This window comes from Nanorana parkeri, unplaced genomic scaffold (genome assembly GCF_000935625.1).
Source record: "Nanorana parkeri isolate BGI_ZX_2015 unplaced genomic scaffold, ASM93562v1 scaffold529, whole genome shotgun sequence".
In the NCBI taxonomy this organism is placed as follows: Eukaryota; Metazoa; Chordata; class Amphibia; order Anura; family Dicroglossidae; genus Nanorana; species Nanorana parkeri.
Genome location: NW_017306797.1, coordinates 612,591 through 639,755, shown reverse-complemented (window position 1 = coordinate 639,755; position 27,165 = coordinate 612,591). Strand labels below are relative to the sequence as shown.

Sequence of the window (27,165 nt, the reverse complement as noted above, 5' to 3'; positions counted from 1 at the left end):
AGTTTTGATAAATTCCCATCACTGTATTTAGATTTTGTTTAGATTTTATTTTATTGGTTTCTGCAGAAGCACAATGGGAAAATACTGTACATTTTTTTACATGTGTAGAATAATTCTATTTTCCTAATATGATATGTTTCTAGGGAAGTAGAAGACATTGAACATGCAAGATTTACTATGGATATGTGGTAAGCAAAGATTCTTACATGCATTATAGTTTATGTACGAGTAGACATTTTTGTTTTTTTACTACTTTTGTGAAAACCAAATGTATGCACTTTAAAAGGTTTAAAGCTGAACTCCAGGCAGATATACAAGACAGGGGAAGGGAGAAGCAAGGACTGTCATGATAGGAGGAGAGAGCAGAGTGACAGAGAGATGAGCACATTAGTGTTCTACTTCTCCTTCCACTGTCCATAGGGTCGGAGCAGGGAGGAGACCAGTGAGTGAAAGTGAAACTGCATCAGAGAAAATCAAGTCTCCTCCCTTGACAGGCAGGACTGTGCAGTGTGGCAGAGCTGTGCAAATCTCAGGACTAGGTGGACAGAATTACCAGTCCTTTGGGAGTTAAAACAGCTTTTATATATGCATTGAATCTGTGTAGTTTGCTCTAATCAACCAAAATGGTGTAATTTGACATCATCACAAACTGTGACTCTTCAGGTTCCTGAGGAGGAACGAGTACACAGGAAGTGCTCTTCTGTGCGCTACATGTCCCAGCATGCAATGCAACTGAGGAAACTCCTTCCTGTCCCCTCCCCCTCTGTTTGTTCCGCCAACCTGTTAGCTGATTGGTGGACATGCTGAGGAAATTTAGCAGCATTTACACCAGAGGTGGGCATACTCCTGTGGTGAAACAAATCCCATGATGCATCTTTCTCTGGGAGCCATGGCTGTGGCTGTGAGAATCTTGCAATGTGAGAATCTTGCATCTTGAACCAGATGAAATAGTATTCTATTGACTAAAGTACAGAACTAGCTTCATGTATAACTATACAAGAGAATGGGGTTTTCTGTGTGACATTTTTTAATCTAAACCTCTCTAATGGGGGTTTAACAAAAATTGGCATTCGGAGAAAATGCACCAATTCTTTTATGCACGCTTATTTAGTGCTTTGTGCACCTAATAAATAAAAGTGTCCAACAACTGGTAATTTGTTGCATGATAGTGGTGTGTTGTCTGTCCATACTTATTCAGCTCTCTTCTCACTACAGTATTTACACCACTGTGGTAATGGAGTACATATGCTTGGTTAATTTGGCACACACTATCAGACAATATTGATACTGTTGCATAGTACTTTGGCATGGCTGGTGCAGCAACAAATAGAACTTGTGTGATGACATTGTTTTTATTTATTATTATTGGTATTTATATAGTGATGACAGCACTTTACATGTGCATATTCACATCAGTCCCTGCCCCCAAGGAGCTTACAATCTAAGGTCCCTATCTCACATGCACATAGGGCTGATCTAGACAGGAGCTGATTAACCTTTCAGCATGTCTTTGGTGTGTTGGAGGAAAGCTATGTAATCACAGGGAGAACACACAAACTCCTTGGAGAGAGTGTACTGACCGGGATTTGAACCAGGGATCCCCAGCAGTGCAAGGCAGAAGTGCTAATCACTGAGCCACTGTGTTCTTTTTATATTCATGTGATTCTCTTCCAACCACTTTCTGGCAGCTTGAGTGGAAGCTACATTATTTTAACTTTTAAAAAGACTTCATGATTCCAGTCACAGTTCTGCTTTTACCAACATAGAACTATTGTAATCAGAATGTACATTCAGTGTTGTTGTCAGCCTACTATTGTCCTAATAATGTATTTTATTATCTGTTATTCCCCTGAAGGGATTATGATGACGTGGAATCTGTTAAGACAAAACTTGGGGAGCTGACAGATCTGCATGGACTAAAAAGGTAAGCTAGGCAGAGCTACACTCAGAATCCACAAGCAGCATCAATTATTTTCAGTTGCCCCTTACTTCCTGTCCTATAGAAAGGTTGTCAGTAGTAGGCAAATCGATGGGAAATCTCCCCAACAAGGACATAATTGTATTAATTAAATTGGAACTCCAGCAATTTGTTTAACTTCAGATACGATAGGGAAAGGTGAGACTATCTTTCCAGGTTTCTTTGCTGAATGAACTCTTCCACTATTTACAACCAAAAGAATGTTTGGCTGCAGTTCTACCTAAGGGCTCATTCAAACGGACGTGCACAGCTGTACACCGTGCATGTTCGTGCAGAAACCTGTGCCAGGAGGCCCAGCTGCTGCGTGTAGTCATGTGCATGCACCTGTTTAATTGAATAACAGGGCGCAGCTGCATGCGGACCCAAACTTGCACATCCGTACAGGTATAGATGCATGCCCTTGGACGCAGACAGTTTGTGTCGGCGTGAAGCCACATGCTATCATTGATTTGAACAGGCGGCTGCATGTGGCTACACACAGCAGCTGTTCCTTAACGGGTGCAGTTTTCTGCACAGACTTGAACTCTGTATGGCTATGCACATCTATGTGAATGAGAACTAAAGTGCACCTATGCCCAGACTATGAACATTTAGGTATTTACATATTCTTAACATGCAGGTAAAAAAAAAGAAAAAAAAAAGAAACAAGCTTTAAAACAAACCCTCAGTGACCTCTCCAGCTGCTTGTAATGGGGAGTAAAACATTCTGAAAGCAGCTTACAGTATGTTTAAATTAAAAGGCTGGCAGGCTGCCAAGATGCATAGGAAATAAAAGGGAGAGGCGCTAATATCAGTGCATGTGTTGTGGACCTTGATGATTATTTTTACCACATGCCCCAGAGGTAAGAGCTTGGTTTTACTGCTTTTTCAGAATGTAAATACTTTAGTGTACATCATTTAAACGCAGACTCACTTTAAAGTAGGGATGTTCAGATACCAAGTACCGTACTCTGTACAAGTACAGAAACTTTTCCAGCTCCAAAACTAGACTAGAGAAAAATGTTAAAGTTAGGAGGCAGCTGTCATTTTGAAGGAGCATACGGAGCTCCTGGGATTTGTACATCTCTGTTTTTTTTTTTTTTTTATTCAATTTTTATTGATATTTGCAAAAGGTTATACAAACAAACACACATAATATACATCGTCAGGTCAATGTGTCATTAGGTACTCACATCACTGATGATGCAGCCTAAAGTTGTAAAAAGCTATTTGCAGCTAAACCTAGACGGCTACAGGACACAAAATACATATACCAGGTAGGACCCAGTAGGAAGAAGAAATTGAAAGAGGGTAAAGGATAGCCAAAGAACAGAGAGGAGGGGTTGAGAGAGAGGGGGAAGGAGGGTGCATCCCTGTTTTAATGTATGATTTAAATAAAATATATATATATATAAGTGATGCACCGATACCATTTTTTTAAGTACAAGTACTAATACTTCCCCAAGTACTCACAGATATAAGTACTGATACTTCCCCAAGTACTCACAGATACAAGTACTGATACATTTTTGTTTATTGTCATGTGACAGTTTTTCTAAAACAATACAGACTAATGATTTCAGGACAGTGGTGGAGTGCCAGAGCCAGGTCCCAGCTGCAACCGCTGCATCCCTGGTAGTTCTCGTGAAAATGCCAAGTATCGGCACTGGTATCTGAACTTGTTGCTAAAAATCCTTACTTGAAAGTTTCTTGATGATTTAAAGATTTTTCCCCTTACCTTTCTTCCATATCTGATTTTAACACACATCACTGATTTCCAGGATATTTAAAGATGCCCGAAAGGACAAAGGTCAAGATGACTTTCTAGGCAATGTGGTATGCATCCCTGTTTTAATGTATGATTTAAATAAAATATATATATATATAAGTGATGCACCGATACCATTTTTTTAAGTACAAGTACTAATACTTCCCCAAGTACTCACAGATATAAGTACTGATACTTCCCCAAGTACTCACAGATACAAGTACTGATACTTCCCCAAGTACTCACAGATACAAGTACTGATACATTTTTGTTTATTGTCATGTGACAGTTTTTCTAAAACAATACAGACTAATGATTTCAGGACAGTGGTGGAGTGCCAGAGCCAGGTCCCAGCTGCAACCGCTGCATCCCTGGTAGTTCTCGTGAAAATGCCAAGTATCGGCACTGGTATCTGAACTTGTTGCTAAAAATCCTTACTTGAAAGTTTCTTGATGATTTAAAGATTTTTCCCCTTACCTTTCTTCCATATCTGATTTTAACACACATCACTGATTTCCAGGATATTTAAAGATGCCCGAAAGGACAAAGGTCAAGATGACTTTCTAGGCAATGTGGTACTACGAGTTCGGGTGAGAACAGAATTGATTTTTACTTGTAGAGATAATAACAAGGCAAATTCTACACAGACTACTATTGAAGTAAGACAAAATGTTTTCTTTAACTCTTGGCGCTAATGGCTGCCAGCTGAACAATCCACTTGCTGTTGCATACTCCAAGTTTTCAACAGTTTATCACAGTTTTGGAAGCTCAGGGGCTTCCACCACGAACATAGAAAACAAAAGGGAACAGAGCGCCACCTCCGTGTGTCATCAGGCTTTAACAACAAACAAGAGGCCACACTGTCTGTTAACCCATCATGGTATCGCCCCGACTATGTAACACGGTAGCCTCCGGTCACATCACCGGCCGCAGTCAGCCATAATTGATGCGTTTCAGGGGCAAGCCCCTTCATCAGAATCATTACTATTGAAGTAAAGTTGGGGTATTACAGTAGACACTTGTAAATACTCGCTGCTTGTATCCCTGTTAGATACCACTAGTGAGATATCTTCTGGAGCTCACCCAGCCCAGAGGATATTGATCAAGTATGTGCTGTAGTATTTTGATGAAAAAAAATATATTTAAAATACTGTTTCTTAAACTAGTGAGTCTTTAAACCATTTTATCTCTCACACCTGTATAGTTCCTATGGGCGGCAATAATTCTGTCATCAGTTAAGATAACAAAGTAATATATTTATCAATTTTGGGGGACAAGCACGGCTTTCCTTTGGTCTTGCAAAAATAAAATCGTTATTTTTAGGCCTCATTCACACGAGAAAAAGCCGGCATGTATAGCTCCGTGCACGGCCATATGGGGCAGCTCCAGGGAAGGACAGGTGCTGTGTGTGATTAGTACACAGCCCCTGTCCTTCTCTATGGGAGTATGCGGCCGTACGCCGCCCTACGCTTACCTGCCCTGCATGTCCGTGCAGGTGCGGGTGTCCGTACTTGTACACTGACAGGATGGATCCTGTCTGCATCCGACCTGGGACACCCGCACCCGTACGGACCTGCGCTTGGGGTGAGCGTAGGGCAGCGTACGGCCACATACTCCCATAGAGAAGGACAGGGGCTGTGTACTAATCACACGCAGCACCTGTCCTTCCCGGGAGCTGTCTGATACGGCCGTGCACGCAGCACGGATCTATACGGGCCGCCCGTTTCCTGTGTGAATGAGGCCTTAATGCAACTAATAAACAAAAAGGTAAGAAAACTAAAAAACACCCTTTTGTCTACTTTGATCAGTGCTAGTAAAAAAAAACAGTTAGTAATTGTGTTACTATAGCTTAAAAAGTATACATTTCATTTTATAATTTGTCCTAATGTATAGCAACCAGGAGGTTGTTTATATTCCTTCTGCTCGGTGTCAGCTTTGTACTAGAAGTGATTCTGGTGGCTGTAAAGCTGCTCAATCACTTTTACAGCCTAATGTTTCCTTAAAGAGAAACTGTCACTTCCACTGTGCTATCAGAGTTGTTTTAAAAAAAAAAAACAACTCTGATAGTGAAAGCATTAAAAGCTATAGTTCAAAATAGAAATAAAAGAAAATGATATCTAAGAGGGGAAGGGGAAGAAGGAGTTAATTAGGACTTAGAATAAGCTAGGCCTTAATAAGGGGTTAAATAGGAATTGTACCAAACAACTTGTCAGGTTGCTTTAAATGGCATCAAATGCAGATTACAATTCACCAAGTAACAATGTTACTATTTATGTCTCTATATTGTATCTAAGCAGTGCTTATAAACACTGTGTCAGAAGGTCCAATTTGTGACAGCAGCGACTGTAATTGCTGCTACATATACTCATCAACTCCATTCTGCCATTTTGATGTACATGCGCAAAGGGGGAGGGAAGTGGTTAGTGACAGTGGGGCAGAAGGATGGCAAGCCCTGTGTACTTTCATGTGTAGCACTTCCAATGTCCACAACTGGTTAATACAGATGTTTATCTCTGCTCAGGAACTTAAATGTAAAGAGGACCGCTGGTACGATCTAGAACCTCGGACAGAGACTTATCCAGATAGAGGACGATGTCATCTACAATTTCTTCTAACACATAAGAAGGTGAGAAAATGTTTTTGTTCTGGCATCCTTCCGGATACATCCTGATTTAAATTAGAAAAAATATATACAACAGTTTTCTTTTTTGAAATGATGTATGCTTTCCACTTATTGATATTAAGTCTCTATGTCAACTGTAGCCAGTCTCACAATTTAGTGCCCTTTATCATAGCTGCAGAAGTCATCCTATTGGTAGTGATTTTTGGAACTTTGGTGCTGACACCTTAGGCATCCATTCTAATGGATGGCCACTGGTATATAGCAGACTTTGACCTCTTCCCCTCAACACTAAAAATCCATGGTGCTGACCTGTCTTCTTGCTGACAACAAAACAGATTAAATGTATCTCTTAAATAAAATATTTTTTGAGTAACTTACATTTAGAGTCCATTACACCAAATGCGTTCCTCAACACATTCCCAACACATAGCATTCAGTAAGGCCAGTTCACAACAGCACGTTGCTTTGCATTTAGCTGTGCTGAAAAAAGTAGAGCGTGCTCTACTTTCTTTGGCGCAACACAATGTGCGCAAACACATGTGAGCACAACACGCTGAAATAAAAAAGAAAAAGGTTACGACCTCACAGGAAATGAAAGAAACAAAAAAAATGCAATGCAGCATAGCGCAATGCGAGTCAAGCGTGTTACAACTCATGCTGCAAACTCAATGCAACGCAACTGCGTTAGAGCATGCACTATAGTGTCAATTGACCCTTCATTCAATCTGACTTTTTGGTTGATTTAGGCACTGGCGATGTAGCTAGGGCCTCACAGCTGCCCCCTGGGAATGCTACATCACCAGTGCTTCCCAGGGAACTCTTGTAGGTAACATAACAATCTGTGTAAAAAAAAAAAAAAGAATGAATGGACTTGCGAAACCTCCATAAAAGCTTATTAATTGTTTTATTTTTCCTGATCTGACACAGATGTCATTGGTGGGTCAGAACGAACTAGATGGAAGAAGCTGTCCACCAATGGCCTCTGTGTCTAAAGCTGGCCATACACCTTACAGCCATCGCACGACTTTTGTTGTGCGATGGTTGTAAGGTCATTAAAATTTCGTACGATCTGCCCCTCTTGGACAGGCAGATCGTACTTGCGATCCATGATTGCAGTGCTGAGCAGGCCCGTGCAGCTGTTGTCTCCCGACCACGCCATCTACCCGCAGAAAATCGTACTATTTTCAGCAGGTTTTCAAGGGTGTTCGGAAGACAAATGTTGTGCGACCTTATAGTAGAAGCAAAACAAATGGCAAACGCACTCATCAATTTGTTACCAGCTTTACAGCAAGGTGCACATGGAAGGGCTTAATACAGTACAAAAGCAAAATGTTTCCCAGCACACTCATCAGCCAGCATGCAAAAAAACTTGTTGTACGATTTTCGGCAGGTTTTCAAGCGTGCTTGGAAGACGAATGTCGTGCGACCTTACAGTAGAAGCGGTCGCACGCTGCCCATACACCTGACGATTATCGTACGATCGCGGGATCACCCGCGATTATCGTACGATAATCAGCAGGTGTATGGGCACCTTAAAGGAGAACTATGGGGTTAAGGCTTTTCCACATAGTTCTCCTTAGGGTAACGGGAGGACACAAACTAGCGGCCTCCTGTCACCCTAGGCTCAGTATACCGCGAGCTGCTGCTCGCGGTATACTGAGACGCCGCAGCTGTAGCGGGCAATTGTGCCGGGATCCGCCCAGCTGCGTGACTGACAGCTGGCTCTGCCTATCTAGAGGCAGAGCCAGCTGTACCCTCCCCGTCCGTTCCGCCAGTCAGCGCTGGCGGATCGTAGCGGGGAGGGGGGAATCCAGCCCCTCCCCTGTCACGGCAGAGAGCCGTGACAGTATCGAGAGGTGAGCGAACGCCGGTATGTGTTCGCTCACCTCCCGATGTACGGACCCGACCTGTGACAGTCTCAAAAAAACCTCATCAGTATTTTTCACCTGTTTAGGTTTATGAAAACATTTTTGAACAAGTGTTGATGAAGTTGGATGGCTCTGCAATGTCTTTCTTGCTTCTGCCTTTTATCATCATTCAAATATTTGACTGGTATTTTCACTTTCAGAGAGCGACTATGCTGAGCAAAAACCCCAGCTACATCATCCACCGCCAGTTATTACAGCAGTTTGTACGTCATGAGATCACGCACCACCAGGTATATAACTCGCCATACGTTTAATCTGTTAATCTTCTGTTAGGTTGGATATACACATATATACACATACTGTTTTTAAACAGGCAGATTGTTATGTTCACACATTGAAGTTCTTGGAATTACATTTGGTTAGTAGTATTACTACTGTCAAACTATGACGGCTTAGTGTGTCATTTTTCTCTGTTTTAAAATATCTAAATCCGGGATGATCCTGCCAGCAGCACCCTTCCTGACCTAGGGTGGCTATGCTCACTTACTGTACTGTATCTATTGCGGACTGTCACCCTAGAACACGTGTGTACTACAGAACCCCCCCATCTTCATTACATAGTGGGAGAAGTTCAGAGAAAAATCAGGAAGGGCTGGTAACAATGTTTAAGATTTCAGGGCAACATTATCAGCTCAATACAGGAAGTTACAAGTTTACTGGATTCCTGACAGGATCAAAGAATTTGTTTCAACTTATTGAACAGATAAAACAAAGACTTTCCATGGCATATGTAACAAGCCATAACTTGGTTTATAGGGTTTACAGTATATACAGTATACTGTGGTGTTATTGAACAGTATACCTTACGAATATCTGAACGTTTCTTGTTTTCATGTAATATCACATTATGGCCACTAGATGACGCCAAAGGAGCATAGAAAATAAGAATGTATTTTCTGTACTCATCAGCTCCATCTAGTGACCATAAAGAAGTATTACATCAAAAGCCAACAGTTAAAATACATTGCTTTGTACAGAAACAACTAGAGAACATTTATTTTGGGATATATCTGCACAGATCAAACGTTCATAGATATACACAGGGAGAATGGCCATGTGGTTAGTTTATAAATAGACCCCTAAGTATGTTTTTGTAGTTAACATGATGCAACAAAGTTCAGTGTTTTCTTGTATGTCTTGCTTAAAGAGTACATTGTGCAGTAATTGTCCTTTATTTTTAACATTTAGAAATATTTTTGCTAGTTGTCCTAGTTCTGTATCTGCTCTTTAGGAAAACAAATATTCTTTTGCTTACTGTGTACTCCGCACATTTAGGGATTTGCAAGACTTTTTTCACGGATTTGTGGTCATTAGCATGCAATGTGTTAGTGTTCCGATTACCCAACAATTTTAGACAGAGGTCTAAGTATGCTTTCCGTGTTTGTGTCTAAACTCTGATTCGAGCATTATGAACTACACTGATCTGAACATTACCATAATTTATGTACTGCTTTTGGTTTGTTTGGTTTTTTGTTATTTTTTTTGCTAATAGCCAATACTGGGTGGTTGGGTACTTGTTAATTTGTTACATAGTAACTCAGGTTAAAAAAAAAAGACATCAAGTCCATAGAATTCAACCTATAAAGAACAAAAAAAAACTAAAAAGCAAAAATAGAAGAAAAAACTTAATAAACAGAACCCTATACCCACAAGTTACTCACATTTGATCCAGAAACAGGCCAAAAACCGTTATAAAGCATAATTTAATTTGCTCCAACAGGGGGAAAAAATCTCTGTGATTTCATAAGGCAATCAGCTGTTCCCTGCATCAACAGTCTCTGGTGTTTAAAAAGTTAATATCTAGCTATATTCTGTACATTTAGGAATGCATCCAGATTTTTTTTTTAAACAGTTAACTACTATCTAGAACTTGAAAGCCTATTCCACATTTTCACATATCTTACTGTGAGGAAGCCTTTCCATATACGAAGGTTAAACCTCTTTTCCTCCAGACCCAGAGAGTGCCCCCTTGTCCTTTACAGTGACCTTAAAGTGAATAATTTGCACCAAGTTGGCTATATGGAGCATTGATGTATTTATAGATGGCGATTCCCTATGATCACCTCTTCTCCAGAGAGAACAAATTCAGTTCAGGTGATCTTCCCTCATAGCTGAGCTCCTCCATGGCTTTTATCAGTTTAGTTGCTCTTCTCTGCACTCTCTCCAGTTCCACAACATCCTTTTTATGAACTGGTACCAAAAAATGAACTGAACATTCCAGATGAGGTCTTACTAATGCTTTGTACAGGGGAAGGATTATGTCTCTATCTCTGGAGTCTATACCCTGTTTATACAAGAAAGTATTTTGCTTGCTTTACAAACTGCAGCTTGACATTGCATGCTATTATTAAGTCTACCAGAACACCCAGATCTTTCTCCATCATTGACTTCCCCAATTGTACATCCCCAGGGTGTATGATGCATGCATGTTTGTAGTCCATAACTTAAAATGTATCAACAATAAACTTCAATTGCCACATAGATGCCCAATCACACAGTGCATTCATGTCTGCTTGTAAGTTGGAGACATCTTGTAAGGACTGTATTCCACTTGATGTCATCTGCAAACATAGAAATTGTACTTTTAATCCCAAACTCTATATAATTTTTAGGACTCCTTACAACGCTCCCAGCCTATATGGAAAATGGTACTCACAGTGATGACCACGGATGGTGCCGTGCAGATACAAGATACAAGACAGAGGACAGGAATCACTAGCACTCAATACTATCAATAAATATGTCCATTTATTGGACACATCGTGACAGTGAGGAAAGCCAATGTTTCGGGGCCACGCAGGGTGCCTTCATCAGGGCGAAAAGATGTGACAAAAGGTGGCCCTGAAACGTTGGCTTTCCTCACTGTGACGATGTGTCCAATAAATGGACATATTTATTGATAGTATTGAGTGCTGGTGATTCCTGTCCTCTTTCCAGTAAGTGTGTCAAACACTTTTACAAAGTCCAAGTATACTATATACACAACCATTCCTTTGTCTCATTTATTGCTTACTTCCTCATAAAAAGAAAAAGGTTTTGTTTGACAACTTCTGTCATTTGTGAATTCATACTGACTACAATGGACAACAAATCTTTTCAAAAGTTTTGCTCCCTAAAAATGTTTTGATGATTATGATAGACCCCATCAAGCTGAACACAAATATAATTTCAGAGTGACTGTATTATGTAGGAATCTTGAGAAATATGAAATGAACTTTTAATCATTATAACGTGCTTAATCCCGTATGTCTGTTCCAGATTTATTATTATTATTATACAGGATTTATATAGTGCCAACAGTTTGTGCAGCACTTTACAATATAAAGAAGTTACAATACAATTCAAAACTAGAGGAGGGCCCTGCCCATGGGAACCTATAACTTTAAACATTTATTACTTCACAATGCTTATAGATACAGAAAAGAATGAGAGTTTGTTTTAAAGTGCTTTTACTGCTTCTTCAGAATATAGTAACACTATAGTATGCAACTAGGAACAGGTTCACTTTAAAATAACTGTTTTTTTCATTACCATCTTTACATAGCATAACCTATAATCTGTCCTCTTTCATACCTCAGACTGCTGGAACCACATGGGATGGAGAAATTGGTCCCCATGGCACTACAATACTCTACTTACATGCTGCACAGAAGGATCTGTCGGAATTTCACCAGGGACTTGCGTAAGTTTCATTCCTATAACTTTACTGCAACAACATAGAATCCATAAAGAAAACCTGTCAAAAAAAACCATGGAGGCTGCTATTGTTGCTTCTGAAAATACAAGCATTAATTATATAAAACAGGTCTGCTACAATGCATTCTTACACATGCGACCTGTGACAGTCTCATTGAAAAGCACTCACCTCATAGTTCTCCTTTAAGTAAACCAATGCCTGTCAATAAATAGACCCGGCATATTGTGAAAATCAAAATAATCAGTGCTAAGATCTTTTGCACATAATTGGGACAGGTTCACATCAGTGCACTTTATTTTGCCTTAGTAAATCACAGCTTCAAAGAAATATAAGGATCCTTATTTAAAAAGGACAGCTGCGTCCAATGAGATTAAAATATTATACAGTCATGTCACTACAAATAAAGATCCTAATGATACAAATACAGTATTTAAAAAAAACAGGGACAGATACAGTAAGTGGCCCCGGGCGCCGACACTTTGTGTCCAGGGCCACTCTTCTGTCCCTAATTACATCAAACCACTTGAATCTGCAATTACAGTCTAATAGCTGCCGAGACTGTTGTTAATTTGTACAGGCTATTGGCTGCAGCTGATCACAAACACCTATGCATCCCCACCGCAGAGAAAAGCGGATTCTTGACAACCTATGGCTATCATCCATCTTATATGCCAGCTATAACTATTGTTACTATTTTCTGTTTTTTTTCCTTCCAGACAGTGGCTGGCATATAGCAAACTGTACCAGAGTCTGGAGTTCAGCAGTAGCTGTTTGCTGCACCACATAACAAGTATTGAGTATCTGTGGGTCCAAGGACGACTGCAAGATGAACTGGTACACTGCCTTTATAAATATGAAGATAGTTAGGCCCGGTGATATTAGAGGTGATATTGGTCTCTTTGTTTGTTTGACCTCCGAAAATGTCAGTGCCCCTATCTAGAAACTAAATACCCTCCAGCAGCTGGGCTAAAGTGATACAAACCACCACAAATTAAATAAAACCAATATTGCCCAGCGCTATAAGTAGATATACAGTATAGTATCAAAGTGCGTAAAAATCTATCAAACTGCAAAACCAAAGTGCCTACTATAATCAATCAATATTCTCTACAGTCATCCCAATACAATAATAAATGCAATATATTAATACAGCTTATACAAGTGAAACTTACACTCCCATATTAATATATACCAAAATGTGTCAGCCAATATTCATAATTAATACACCAAAAGTGTTATTTGATGCATATAATTAATATATAAATGCCAGATAGTGCTGATCAATGCTCATGATTCCCGTAAAGTGTCAGTACATAGCAGCTTCAATAGTCCACAAAAGTGCTGATGTGCAAAAACTGCTCAAATAAGTGCCAAAATGTGCTCCAAAAAAAGTGTTCCTCAGATCCCCTTCGCACAGAGCTCCTTCCGAATTCAATTAACCAACCAAATAAGGTGTACCAATCTTATCACCTGTTCTTGTTATTGCGATGTTCTTACATGCTTTGTGATTTTCATCTAATTATCTCCAGAGGAAGGAGCTGGCGGAATCCTTTGACTCTCTTTTGCAATACGGAATGTCTGTTATTCAGCGGTATCGCATTGTGTTTCCAATGTCCGCACCCCAATCAGTAGAACGCCTCCAGGGTTTGCTCAGGTCAGTAGCTATAAATGATTACTAACTTGTAATAAAAGCTGCTTTGCATACAAAAAGCATTCACAAATATATGTAACAGTCACAGGAGCACTCCCTACCTATCTATGCAAACACATTTACATTGCCCCTTACCTACCTGATAAAATCGCTAAACTATTATGGAGAAAGCCAATTGATTGATTTATAACGCATACTTGTTCCTACAAAAATGGCAAACAAACTGATTACACACAGTATCCAAGAAATACTAGTGCCACCCACATGAACTGAGAGTACCTAACATCACATGGCTTAAAGGCCTGTCCTAACCTTCTGGTCAGGACAGATATCTGACTAACCAAGGCCAGCTGAGGGCATCAATCACAGACTATTTGACTTCTGGCGAGTTAAACCCTGCCAATAAAGCTGTGACAGTAGACTATAAGGCGACAAGGTAGGAAAATCAGGAGGCAAGAAACACATCCCATAGCTAGATGTGGTTGTTGTCTTTGATCTGTCCTTGCACCCACATGCATACTTTCCAAATGTCCCTCATTTGGGAGGATTGTCCCCTATTGGAACCAAATTCCATTGTCCCTCTTTCCTGGCCTGATGTGCAGATATCTATGAAAAGATACTATTTCAGTACCAAAAGTGTTTTTTCCTGAATTTAATCTTTTATATTATGTTTTTAATGCTCTTCTTTGCTATGTCAAAAAAAAGTATAAAGGAAATGTAGTGGTGAAAACAATTGGGGGTTTAAACAGTCATTTTTGGCATATAAATTCTTAATGGTTTGGTGAGGATGTGACAGGGTGTGCCCATTGCCTAAATACTTTGGGGGGAATTTATCAAAATTGGAGCAGACAAAATCTGGAGCACTTGCCTATGGCATCCAATCAGCTTCTCTCTTCTGTTTGTTCAGTTAAGCTTTGAAAATGAAAGGTGGATGCTGATTGGTTGCCATGCACAGCTGCTAAAGATTTTGTCCAATTTTGATAAATTCCCCTCGTTGTCCTGGAATGTGTCCCTCATTCTCATTTCAGAAAGTTGGGAGGTATGCGCATGTGGATACCCCACCTCTTTACCCACCCTCTAGAGGAGCTACAGTAACTAGCTATCTTGTATCTTCTTGAATATTTAGGAAGCATAGGCCCCACAGTAACACCTATCCTAATGCCATGCTTTTAACACCCAGGAGCCTCTTTTACTAAAGACCAAGAGTCCATACATATATTGAAGATACACAATCCCTTTTAATACATGTTTAATATTTATTATAAAAAATTTGGGAGTCAGAAACAGTCAATTTAATTTCAGTGTAATTACACTATTACAATAATTGATTTATTTTTCATGCAGGGTGCTGATACAGATGTGTAAGACCAAGGCTTTTAGAGAACTGTGCTCAGCCACTCCCGGTTTGCAGGACAGGATAACTGAGGCTATGAAGGTAACAATGGGGAGAGATTTTCACTGTTTACAGAGGATTGTGTTCGTGGTACATGGCTGATTTTATTTTCACATTCTCCAATTTAGACAGGGACCCATGAGTGGTTTGATCTGAAGAAACAGCATCTACAGCCAATGATACAGGTATGACTAGGGGCATAAATGTGTTATTTTAGGTTGGAAAGTTGTTTATGTAAGGTAAGCCATATAGTGATTTGCATGGAAACATTCAGAAAATTTTCAGCGGCCTCTGGCTACTTATTCTTTCATTCACACCTCCATTCAGGGGGTTGTACATGTGGCTCCTACTGTTCGATCTCCATTACATCCTTGGGATCTGAACTTGATCTTATCAGTTTTACAAAGACCACCCTTTGAGCCTATTTGTGATATTTCTGTATGACTTTTGTCTAAAAAGGTTGCTTTCCTTGTAGCCATTACTTAACTTCTACTAGATGAGTCTCGGAACTGCCACATTGATTCTACACAAGGATAAGGTTGTTTTAAGACCACGTACTTCCTTTGTGCCAAAAGTGGTCTTTGCCTTTCATCTTACTGAAGACATTATATTGCCTTCCCTTTGTCCTACTCAAGTACATCCTACGGAAGTTCCTCTACATTGTTTGGATGTTGTGCGAACTATTAGAGTTTATCTTTCTGCCACATCTTCCTTTAAACATAAGGATTCTTTGTTTATCATCCCTGAAGGTCCTAGGAAAGGTTGTCTTCTACTGTTGGCTTCTACTTTTTCCACCATTTCTAGGTGGATTCGTCAGGTTGTTGCTCAAGCCTATGAGCTGCAGGATAAAGTACCTCCTTTTCCTATTTCTGCTCACTATACTAGGTTAATTAGAACTTCTTCAGCTTTTCATAATCAGGCTTCAGTTGTTCAAATTTGGTGATGTTTCTGCCACTTCTGATGCTAGTTTTGGCAGACAGGTTCTTCAAGTGGCTGTAGTGCCCCCCTGACCACCAGAGGCCTAAGGTGGATCCCCAAAGGGTAGGGAGGGCCGACATTTCACTCTCACGGCCAGATCCTTAGCCAGTGAAGGGACATGTGATCGACAATTTGGGCGCCAGTCACTTTAAGTGCTTTTATAAATGCTTTATCGTAGAACAGCATAACTGGGAGAGAGGGTATAGGGGTTCAGACATCTATACCAAAAATAGGCAGACTCCAGACTAACCAATCCTTTCAGGCTTCCACAGTGCAGAAAATACTTTAGTAGAACAGGCTGGCACTTTGCAGTAGAACAGAAACTGAAGAAGGTTGTGCATGAGATGTTCTCTGGGAGAGACACCAGACTTATTCCCGAGGTCCATATTAACTCCTGAAACAGTCATAGAGCTCCTCTTGTTCTCCTCCCCAGACCATTCCAGACCCCTCCTGGGTCCACATGTGGCCTCCCCCAGGCTTGAGGCCTAGTCAGCTTCTCCAACCTTGTGCATGCCACCCCCCAGGTCAAGCCTGGGGGCAGACTGAACCCTAGCACATGACAATCCCTGAGTATTTAGGCACTCCCCCAGCATGCGCCACTGGCCATTAAACTCCTAGTGATTGGCTGATGAGGCATAGACACTCCTGATGTTCCCTTATTGGCTGCCCCACTCTGCAGCGGGGTCACACCCCACTCAGGCAGGTGCAATCAATAGCAGAACACCTGGAATTAACCAGATAACGTCAAACTACAAATCAGCCAGCTTGATTACAGTGCTATCAACACTAAATTTTAGTAGCCAGTCCACTTACTGTGGTAGGGGCTACACGGCTATTTAGACCATCTTTTGTTTTGCGAATGGTCTTGTTTATTCTTGTTTGTTGGACTGGTTCTCAGCCAGCGGGGCCGACTAGCAAGATACTGAAGCTTGGCCCAGCGGGAGATTCCTCCATCCACACAGTTTAGCATAGATGGAGGAATCACTTTTTCCTTCTGACCATAGAAAATCTGCAGACAATTTATAGGTGTATGGTCACATAGATAATCTAGATCCATTAAGCACATACCTTTAAATAACAGAGGTAATACTAACCTTGACTGCTGCCCACATCACTGAACCCTGCATTATTGAGATACATTCCCTTGAAGTCTGCTGGGAAACCAACCTTTCCGGGAGTGTCTGTGGTCCCTGGCCACTCTCACTCGTTCCTCCTGCTGACCTTCATGTCACTGCCATCTGCTGTAGTAAAGTAAAACATGGTAATACTTTGATCCATTAAGGTTTTTGTTTTGCTTTCTTCTTGATTGACATGAGTCTTTTTTGTTAACCAAATTAACTATGTTAATTAATATGATACAAAAGGATTCTTGTGATGTTTAGACAAATGGATCATATGCTGACCAATTTAGTTTTCTTCCAGAATATCTATAGTATAACATATGTGATTTTTTGCAGGGCTACGAGGAAAACTTGAAGTCTTTGCTAAGCCTGGTGGCAGATGTCACCACAGACCTCCAGAATTGTCATAAGTACTTCAATAAGTGTTTTATCAAGTAAGAAATTAAGGAAGTACAATTTTGAACTGCACATCAACACTATTTATCTAAACAGGAAAGACACTTGTTGTTGTATACAAACTGGAATAAAAAAAACGCTATCTCTCTGTATTCTGATTCTGGTCCACAATTTGTACATTTACTTTGTATCTGTAATACTTCTCTTGTCTCCTTAGCACTATCAAGATTGATATTTTCAGTCTGACGTTCCTAGAACTGGAGCAACTGGTAAGCGTTACAGTTCCTGCATAGCCTGGCTTCTTACCATCTGACCTATCATTGTATTTATTTATTTTTTTTACTCCTTCAGGTCTCCCAGCATTTACTAAGTCAGCTACCACCTGCTGACCACAGTTGTCGCCAGCAGCTTTCTGAGCCCTTGTATCAACTTTATCTCATTCTCCGTGAACTTCACAACCTCCACAACTTCCTACCAAATAGGTAATCTTCAGGCAGCAGAGAATGCTGGTGTGGGATTACACCTCTAGGAGGCAGTGCGCAAAATTGAGATCAAGGAATCAGAAATGCCCCCATGACCTACTTGCTGCACCTAACAGATTTGTTTGTTGAAGGAGCCGGTCCAAAATAATTAGGCCGAATAATAACTGCATCTGATTAGATGCATATTCAGAAGCCGCTCTTGAAGTGTATTTCCATTGACTTCAATGCACCGCCACACCCTCTGCACCGCCACACCCTCTCTTCCAGAGGCTGAACGCACTGGAACGCGGAGTTTGTGGTGTGAACCGGCCCTAAAGCCACAACTTTTTTTTTTTTCCGTTTTGGATAGATTAAAGGAGGTTATAACTAGGGATGCACCGATATATTGGCCGCCGAAACATATCAGAAAATGGCACTTTTGGCAAAATGCCGAAAGTGCCATGTTTCTGCCGATATAGCGGCGCACGCGTACTTTCTTTCCTCCCTGCTGGGCACTGCTCTGTGTCCCAGCGGGGAGGAGAGAAAGTTTCACAGGCAGCCGAGCGCTGCGGGAGAAGAGCGCTGTGAGCGGCCGGCGTCTCTCTTTTCCGCACCGCTCAGCCTCCTGTCATAGATCAGGGAAGAGCGGTGTGTGGGCGGAGACAGCCAGCGCTGTCACAGGAGGCTGAGCTCTCCTCCCCACACTGCTCGCTCAGCCTCCTGTGACAGCTGTCAGGATGGAGAGCAAGGTACAAACACTCAGCAATCATTGATCGCTGAATGTTTGTACATAATTGAGGACAGAGTATGTTTACCATATCCTCAATTATAAATGAATGGGAAATGATCTACATCAATTACAACCTTAGCAATCCAGCTGTGGTGAAACTACAAATCCCATAATGCCTCTGCCCCTGAGAGTCATGCCTGTGGCTGTCAGAGCCTTGCAATGCATCATGGGACTTGTAGTTCCACAACAACTGGAGGGCCAAGATTGGCTACCTCTGATCTACATCACCTCCTGTTCATTCATGATTGTGGTTATAGTAAACAAACTCTGTCCCCAAGTTATGAATGAACAGGAACACTCAGCATAGAGGATTCCTGTTCATTGATAACAGGGTATACAGAAAAAGAGATTGAGGACTCTGTGTTTTCAAACTCTTTTTCTATTTTAAAAGGGAAATATCAGGGGTCTGTTTAGATCCCTAATATTTCCCCGAAGCCCCTAAAAGTAAAGTAAAAAATAAAAATATTGAATAAAAAGAAATAAAATATCCAAACATTCAAAAGTTTATAAAAAATAAATAAAAATAAAATATTTGAAAAAAATTGAAAAGGTTAGGAAAAAAAAGGTTTCGGTTTTGGCACAACATTTTTTTTCATTTTGGTTTTAAAATTTTCATTTCAGTGTACCTCTAGTTATAACCCCTGTCGGCTTTTTTTCCCCATCTTTGTCCCATTGGGGAGATTTTCCTTCACTTCCTGTCTGATAGCCAGAAGAGGAAGTGAGAGGAAATCCCTCCAAAGAAAGGGAAATTCCTGGTGGTCACCAGGATCACCAGAACTAGTGTCCGCATTGGAAGATTTCCCATCTATTCCTGTTCTGGGGAAAACCCAAAATCATAAGGAAAAATAGAGAGGGCGAATCTGCCTAATGGGGACACAGACAGCAATAAAAAAAACTGACAGGTGTCCTAATCCCTCTTCACTCTATCCAAAACTAAAAACAAATGTTAAAAGTAATATGTCTATTGTGCTCTATACTGCAGAGACAAGCAGCTAAGGGTCAGTAGGTTTGGGGGCCCCAAAAAATGGGGCCCTGTGATTAATAGTTACATTCCTCCTATTATTTTTTGCCTGAAGTCACATACTGTAATCTGAGTAATCACACTGCACCATCTCTCCGTGTTCTAGGAATGCACCTCTACCACTGTCTGAATCCCACCGATGGTTTGCAGATGCATTGCCTAGCTGGATGAAGAAGGCTTATACCACTGCACTTGAAAGAGTCCAAAGAGCTGTACAAATAGACCTGGTGAGAACACTTACTACAAAAACAGTCATTTTAAAGAAGTCTGGTCCTAGTAAAAATGAGATGTTGTTTTAAAACATGTGATGCTGATTGGTGGCCAAGAAAGTAATTTTAGTGTTTTGCAAGAACACATTGATACATAAGGTTCAGGGGTGTCCCTAGCCCATGTGCTGGTGGTGCACATTGCGGGTGTATGAAACCTAACGGACTCTGGCTGGCTTCCCACCCTGCTCACTGACATCACTGGTTGCCAGGAACTGGGTGGGACACCAGCCAGAGCATCCCGCTCAGGTCCTGGCAATCGGTGACATCACTAGTTGCTAGAAGCTAGACGGGGATGCTGGGCAGAGTGTACCAGGTTGCTAAGAGCTGGGCGGGGAGATGTGTATGGCCCCTACACATCTCTCTGCCCGGCTCTTAGCAACCTGGAACGCTGTGGCTGGAAAGAGGGTGGCAGGGACACTGCAAACATTGCGCAGCGCTTTTCAATATAAGGAAGACATAATCACAATACAATTCAAGACAGGATGGTAAGGAGGGCCCTGCCCCTGAGGGCTTACAATCTAAAAGGGAGGGGCAAGTGATACATGAGGAGGTAGCTGGTGGTGATGAATTGTTTGAGAACGTGAAGGTTGAGGTGGGATAGGCTTCCTTGAAGAGATGAGTCTTAAGGGATCACCTAAAGGCAGTCAGAGTGGGAGACAGACAAGTTGCGGTAAAGAGTTCCAGAGTATGGGAGAGACTCTAGTGAAGTTCTGGAGGCGAGCATGGGAGGAGTTGACGAGGGAGCTGGAAAGCAAAAGGTCTTTTGAAGAGCGGAGGTGATGGTTTAGGTGGATGAGTCTAGCAGCAGCATTCATGATAGGCTGAAGGGGGGATAGCCTGTGTTAAGATAAGCCAGGGATGGCCCTGCATTTACCCATTGAGCTGGCCCATGCTCACATTTATTAGGGTTCACAAATAACTGAGTTTGTAAATTCTTCTGTATTGCAATGAATGCTTGGTAACCTGCAAGCCTCCCCAACTGTAGTTTGGCATAAGCTGAATATGACATTAGATTAGGTAGGTGATATTCCTTGTTACAGTATATACTAAAAACCACTAAAGCCACCATTTGGCAGTCTGCTGTACCTAGTGACACAGTGATGGATACACCCAGGAGCGTGTCTGCAGTGTTAGTGACAATATTGTAATGTTGTCTTTTCAGCTGGTTCCTCTCTCTGAGCTGCAGAAGCACAGCTCTTCCACGGTTGACCTGTCAACATGCTTCACACAGATTGGACGCACATGGCAGCAGCTGGCCTGGCCTGATCCCGAGGAAGCATTTATGATAATGGTGAAATTCACTGATGTAAGTGATCGTCAATGAACACTAAAGATGCCTCATCCAAACTTTTTATTTTGTGTGGAGGGTAAAGAATGGCAGGGAAGGGGATGGCATACATCCCTATGCAGGGTTGTCAACATTTTTAGGGTGCGATAAAAATGATTTCTGCATCTAATGCTTCTTCCACTATAATTGTAATTAGTTGAAACATTGAACACAGCATTTCTTTGTTTGTTTTTTCATAATTGGATGTCAGCCCTACTAATTACGTTGGGTCACCCCTATACCACGACAGGTCAAAACACTGCACTGGGCCATTTGGGCATGGGGATTTTAGCACCCAGAGTAAACTGAAATGTCAGTGTTATTATTCATCAATTAGATATGCACCTAGGTGCCATGAGGAGTCAAGGGTCACCGTCTCAAATCTCAATAACCACTGAGTACTATATCAATTATATTTAAATACATTCCGAGAAAATTAATGGTTAAACTTGAGGGGATTTTTATGTGTTTTAATGTGATGTGGTGGGGGTTCATATAATTGTTTGTGGTTTATTTCTTTATTTTGTGGTGTTCTTTACAAAGATTGTTTTCTTGTTTTTGAAAACAATAAAATACCTTTTTATCCTACATGGTTACAAGTTATTCCGAGAAATTGGTGAATTTATGCATTACGCTTTACTGAGGGGTCCCAATCTATTTTACTGTTATTGCACATCAGTCAACTATTACCTATCCTAACACTTACTGTCACCCATACACTTACCCTTTTCATCCCCTTAACACTTAACCTACACACTAAAATAACCCTTAACCTACCTCCAATACTGACATGACACTCTTAACACCCAATCTACCCTAACCCTAAACATATCCCATAGTCTGGGTTCACACCATTTTGACCATTTGTGGACCAGATCTGGAATTCAGTGCATCACGTTTTTGCTGCGTTGCAGAGCTGTTTTTTTTTAAAGCTTAAAATGGGCTTTCAGGCGCGTTCCAGTGCATTCCATGCGTTTTTGATGCGTTTCAGTTCACATTCCAGACCAGACAAAATGAGACAAGCAGTATTTTTCTGGTCTGGTCTGGAACGGACTGCGCTGGTGTGAACAGAGGCCAGAAAAAGAATAGTATGCATTTTGGGTCCGGAAACAATCTGGTCTGGTCTGGAGATGATCTGAATGGGTCCTTAAAGGGGACCTTTACCCATATCTTTAAAATAATAACAAAGGTACCTTTAGAAATGTTCAGTAATGACAATCTACAAACTCATACTTCTAGATCATTGCCGGCTTTGTATTCCTTGCATACCTTATTTCTCTTTTCTTTCCCAGTCTTCTGACAGTGGCCATGTTTACTAAGGGCAGATTACTAGCTCTCCTTTTACTTCCTGGATTTCTGGCACATGTGCCTAGACATGTGACCATGCACATCATCTCAGGGGAGGAAAATGCCTTTCCCTGAGATCTCCTGAGGTGCTGATGACAAGGCCATCCCAGTGTGCATTGCTTTGGCAAACTGAAGTCATTTTGCCCTTTCAAAACAGGAAGTGAATGCTCTGCAAGTGCAAGTATTTCAAAATCACAGCATTTTACACCTGACATGTCTATGTTATTATTAATCATTGTACATAGAGGGATGTTTTGGCAGAGTTTGATTTTTGAGTGTTAAGGCCGGCTTTAAAATAATCCCCTAACACCTTACCTAACACATAAAATTAACCCTATCCCTTCCCCTAACCTTAACTTAACCTGGCCATATGCTCTACTACTTAACTACTCTAAATAGTCAACCTCAAAGCAAAACTATCACGAGTTATTGGATCAATATTTACCTTATTGGGTTGATTTGTACTAGTTTATTTATGAACCACACCATTTTCTTGCAGCGCTGAAACAGTGCTAACTTATTTGTAAGCCAAAACTTTTTTTCATTTTGGATAGCGCAGGAAAGAGGTAAAACTGCTGTCACTGGGCCATACGGGCATGGAGCCTCTGGCTGGCGTCCGGCTCAGCTCCTGCAACAGTGACGCCACTGGTTGCCAGGAGCAGGGCGGAGCGCCGGTTAGAACCCCCCCACCCCCCCCCCCCGGTTAGAGTGCATTACCAGGTGGTGGGAAAAAGCTAGGGACACCCCTGAGGGTTATGGTACGCCTCTGCTGCCTATAGCCACAGTCTTACATTGCCTTTGGTTAATCAGGACCTCTGTCCTTTGGCTGGGAATTTTATAGAACATTAAATGCAATGTGGCCACATCCATGGTCCATAGTTATTTTTATAAATTGTACTTTATCTTCATCTTATCTCCGTTTTTCTTTTATTTCCTCATTTGGTTTGCTGTGTTGTACATTGGGGGAAATTTATCAAAACTGGAGCAGACAAAATCTGGAGCAGATTTGCGCTGCAGCCAATTAGCTTCTCTTTCTCGTGTTGAAATCTTACCTGAGCAAACTGAAAAGAGATGCTGATTGGTTGCCATGGGCAACTGCTCCAGATTCTCTCTGCTCCAGTTTTGATAAATTCCCCCCCTGTGTGTTTACCTATGTTATGCCAATTAGTGTCACAGAATGCACAATCCTAAAAAGGCTGGCCCTAAAAAGATGGACTTACCTTGGTAAAACTTATTTTTCTAGGATATGTGCCGTATTGCCATCACATACTGCACAATGATTAAGCGGAGAGCTGAGGAGTTGTCAGACAAAGGGGATACTGGACAGGCTGCAAACAAGGTATGTTATGACACTCATTGATATTTCTTTTTGCACAGATGGTCCTATCCATTGTGCACAAAGCTGAACATAGATGTTAATGAAAAATTGGACATGCATGCACAATTTGACTGTCACCTGGTGTCTGCTCAGATACATTGTCATCAAAACAGGAGAACTCTAGTTTTTTATGGCAATAGAGGAGAGAAGGGCAGGGAAAACAATTGCAATTGAACAAGGCATTATAACATGCTTGATTACTTTATGCCTTGCCCCATAGACATTGGGTTGTCATCAACCTGACCAAAAAATAAGCCAGATTGGATGACACAACTCATGTCTATGGGACTTTTCCAGGCCTGTGACCTCACTTTTCTTCACTGCAGTTAAGCAATATACTGTAGTTTGGTCAATGGCAACGGACAGTGAAGGATGGTCACTATATTGGTGAGGTCTTTCCTTCTGTCACCTAGCTCCTAGTGTAAAGGTGCCCAGACACCTTGCGATAATCGTACGATAATCGCGGGGAATCCCGCGATCGTACGATTATCGTAAGTTGTGCTTCCACACACCTTACGATAATCGTTTTATCTTACGACACATGTTCGAAAACCCGCCGAGAATCGTACGATTTTCGGCGGGTGTGTAGCATGTTCGTAAGATAAAAGCCGGACGGGCCGGTGTGCGCAAGCGCACACTGCACGTTCGGCATTGCGACAGATCGTACGTTTTTAAAATTACCTTACAACCATCGCAAGACAAAAGTCTTGCGATGGTTGTAAGGTGTGGGCCCAGCAGTAGACTGACAACCTTATGTAATCCAGTAGAGGCTAAATGGTTAATTTTGCTGAACCCTCTTTTGCTATGCATCGGATTACATGAACCTAATATAAAGATAGATTAAGGTACATACCTGTATATTAGCATTTTTTAAATGGATACATAATCTGCTAAAATTATGTTTTTGAATCTACATGGAGTTCAGCTTTAACACTTCCACTTGCCATATCCAGCAAGAAGTGTATACCTAATGCTTCTTTACTTCTTAAATTAAGGTGACATTCTTAAAACAAATACAAATAAAATCATATAAACTCAGTCTATACACACAATGAAATGTGGGCATACCTCAAAATTAAAGCCAGAAATACTGCCCAGTGTTCAGGTCGCCTCATGCTATAAGTCCGAAGGTTTGCTAGAGCATTGTTACTGCAACTAAAGTGGGATATAGGTGGATGGAAACCAAAACATGCGGGATATATTTGGGATTTAGGAGATGCTGCTTTTCTCTTTTCCATCCATATCTTTCCTATGTGATGTATGACTTCTTCTTCTTTGTCTTCTCAGTTGTGCCTGATTGTGAACAACATTGAACAGCTGAGGTTGATAGTACAGTCTTTACCAGAGAAGCTAGACTGGAAGTCTCTGGAGCAAAGGACATGTGAAGCCATAAGCTCAGAACAGTTTCAACACACACTTCATGACCAGCTGAATAGCGCCGTGGCATGCTTGGACCGCGAGATCCGCGGAGTGGTTCAGGCCCTTGCTCAAAAAGTAAGGCTCACACTCTCTACTTATAATGATAGGATTAAAAAAAAAAAGAGTGGAGGAGTTAGGACTGTCCCTATAGCTTTTGTTGCCTGAGGTGATGTTTCAGTAAAGGGGGTTGTTGCTGGCAGATTTGTGGAAGGGGGTCCAGCGTCCCACCGAGCTCACGGACGTCACTGGTTGCCAGGAGCTCAGTGGGACGCCAGCCAGAGGGACTAGCTCAGCTCCTGGCAACCAGGGACATCAGTGAGCTGGGCAGGAAGCGCTCTTAGCAACCTGGGACACTGTGGCCACCCCCTTGCCACTTCTCCCACCACCCAGCCACCCCCCAATGAGATACCACCTGAGGCAATCGCCTCAGGCTGCCTTATTATAGGGACAGCCCTGGGGGCGGTTGTCACAGTAAAAGAGAAGACACTGACAGTAATATAGCCTGAAAAGAGCTTCTCAGATTTTCTCATTTTAACAGTTAAATAACATTAACTGATCCTGTCCCACAAGCAATGTAAAACTGGAGCAGAGAGACAGATTGTGCAACAGATTTATTACAAGGTTACAGCTTGAGTTTTAAATTCCTCCTCAGCTGTTACGTAGTAGCAATGTGTCAGAATAAAACCTGACCGCGACCACTTCTTAATTGTGCGTCTGTTTAGAGGGAAAATCTGTCTTATTTTCAATGACTAAACTTGTCTCAGAATTTTGCAAACTGTCCCACTTGGCTGCCCAGGAACACAAACACGCAGGTCTGTTCCAGGTACATCAAAACAAAAGGTGTGCAAAGTCTTAGTTTGTTTTCCCCAGCCTGAGTACGAAAGCCTGTGGCCTGCCAGCATGAGCAGAATGGGACCCTTGCTCTCTGTGTATAAGCAGTGGTTTCTCTGCAGAGGTCCAGCACGCCCCTCCTGCTGAGTCAGCAACAGTTCTCCAATCAGCAGGAAGGATTACTGCTCGCAAAGGCAGCGCGCCACCGCTCCGCGCTGCTTCGCCTGCAGTGTGTCACGGCCTTTACTGTTTGCAGAGCTATATGTCTGCAACAAGACCACTGCTTACTTGCAGGGAACAAGGATCCTACTCTGCTTTTCTATTCACACTGTGGCTGCTTTAGAGGGAAAGTGAACTGTAAGACTTTACACACTATTTGTTTTGATGTGCCTGAAATGTATTAAAATAATTTAAACTGTACGTTCAATTGAACTTTAAAGTAGACCTAAAGACAAAAACTGTTTTTTTTAGTTTTGAGTGTGGAAGTGTAGAACCCCTGTGTCAGGGTGTCAGGTTTTTATTGCTATCGGTATCCCATTTAGGGAGATTCACCCACTCTGTCTGTCCTGTGACGGTTATCACTGAAACGTAAAGTTAAAAAATAAAATCCAAAATGTTAAAATGTCACCAAAACAGGAATAGAGGGGAATCTTTCAATAAGGACACTAGTTCTGGTGACCCTGGTGACAACCAGGGATTTCCCTTAATTTGGAGGGATTTCCTCTCACTTCCTGTTGTGGCCTTTGGGACAGGAAGTAGAGATAAATCTCCACAATGGGACACAGTTGGTAAAAATAACTGGCAAGTGTA

General features: G+C 41.5%; 1 protein-coding gene across 1 annotated transcript in view; it reads left to right on the top strand.

The window, feature by feature from the left end:
- Positions 1 to 27,165, top strand: part of UNC13D (unc-13 homolog D) — a 78,966-nt gene that overhangs the window by 34,357 nt on the left and 17,444 nt on the right. Inside the window, exons 8-24 of the mRNA XM_018561541.1 lie at positions 144 to 188; positions 1,856 to 1,924; positions 4,246 to 4,315; positions 6,247 to 6,351; positions 8,417 to 8,506; positions 11,855 to 11,958; positions 12,690 to 12,807; positions 13,503 to 13,627; positions 14,969 to 15,059; positions 15,146 to 15,202; positions 17,453 to 17,550; positions 17,730 to 17,781; positions 17,864 to 17,994; positions 19,891 to 20,011; positions 21,216 to 21,359; positions 23,971 to 24,066; positions 25,393 to 25,599. Coding sequence (XP_018417043.1) covers positions 144 to 188; positions 1,856 to 1,924; positions 4,246 to 4,315; positions 6,247 to 6,351; positions 8,417 to 8,506; positions 11,855 to 11,958; positions 12,690 to 12,807; positions 13,503 to 13,627; positions 14,969 to 15,059; positions 15,146 to 15,202; positions 17,453 to 17,550; positions 17,730 to 17,781; positions 17,864 to 17,994; positions 19,891 to 20,011; positions 21,216 to 21,359; positions 23,971 to 24,066; positions 25,393 to 25,599 — 1,723 coding nt within the window. The remainder of the gene's footprint in view (positions 1 to 143; positions 189 to 1,855; positions 1,925 to 4,245; positions 4,316 to 6,246; positions 6,352 to 8,416; positions 8,507 to 11,854; positions 11,959 to 12,689; positions 12,808 to 13,502; positions 13,628 to 14,968; positions 15,060 to 15,145; positions 15,203 to 17,452; positions 17,551 to 17,729; positions 17,782 to 17,863; positions 17,995 to 19,890; positions 20,012 to 21,215; positions 21,360 to 23,970; positions 24,067 to 25,392; positions 25,600 to 27,165) is intronic.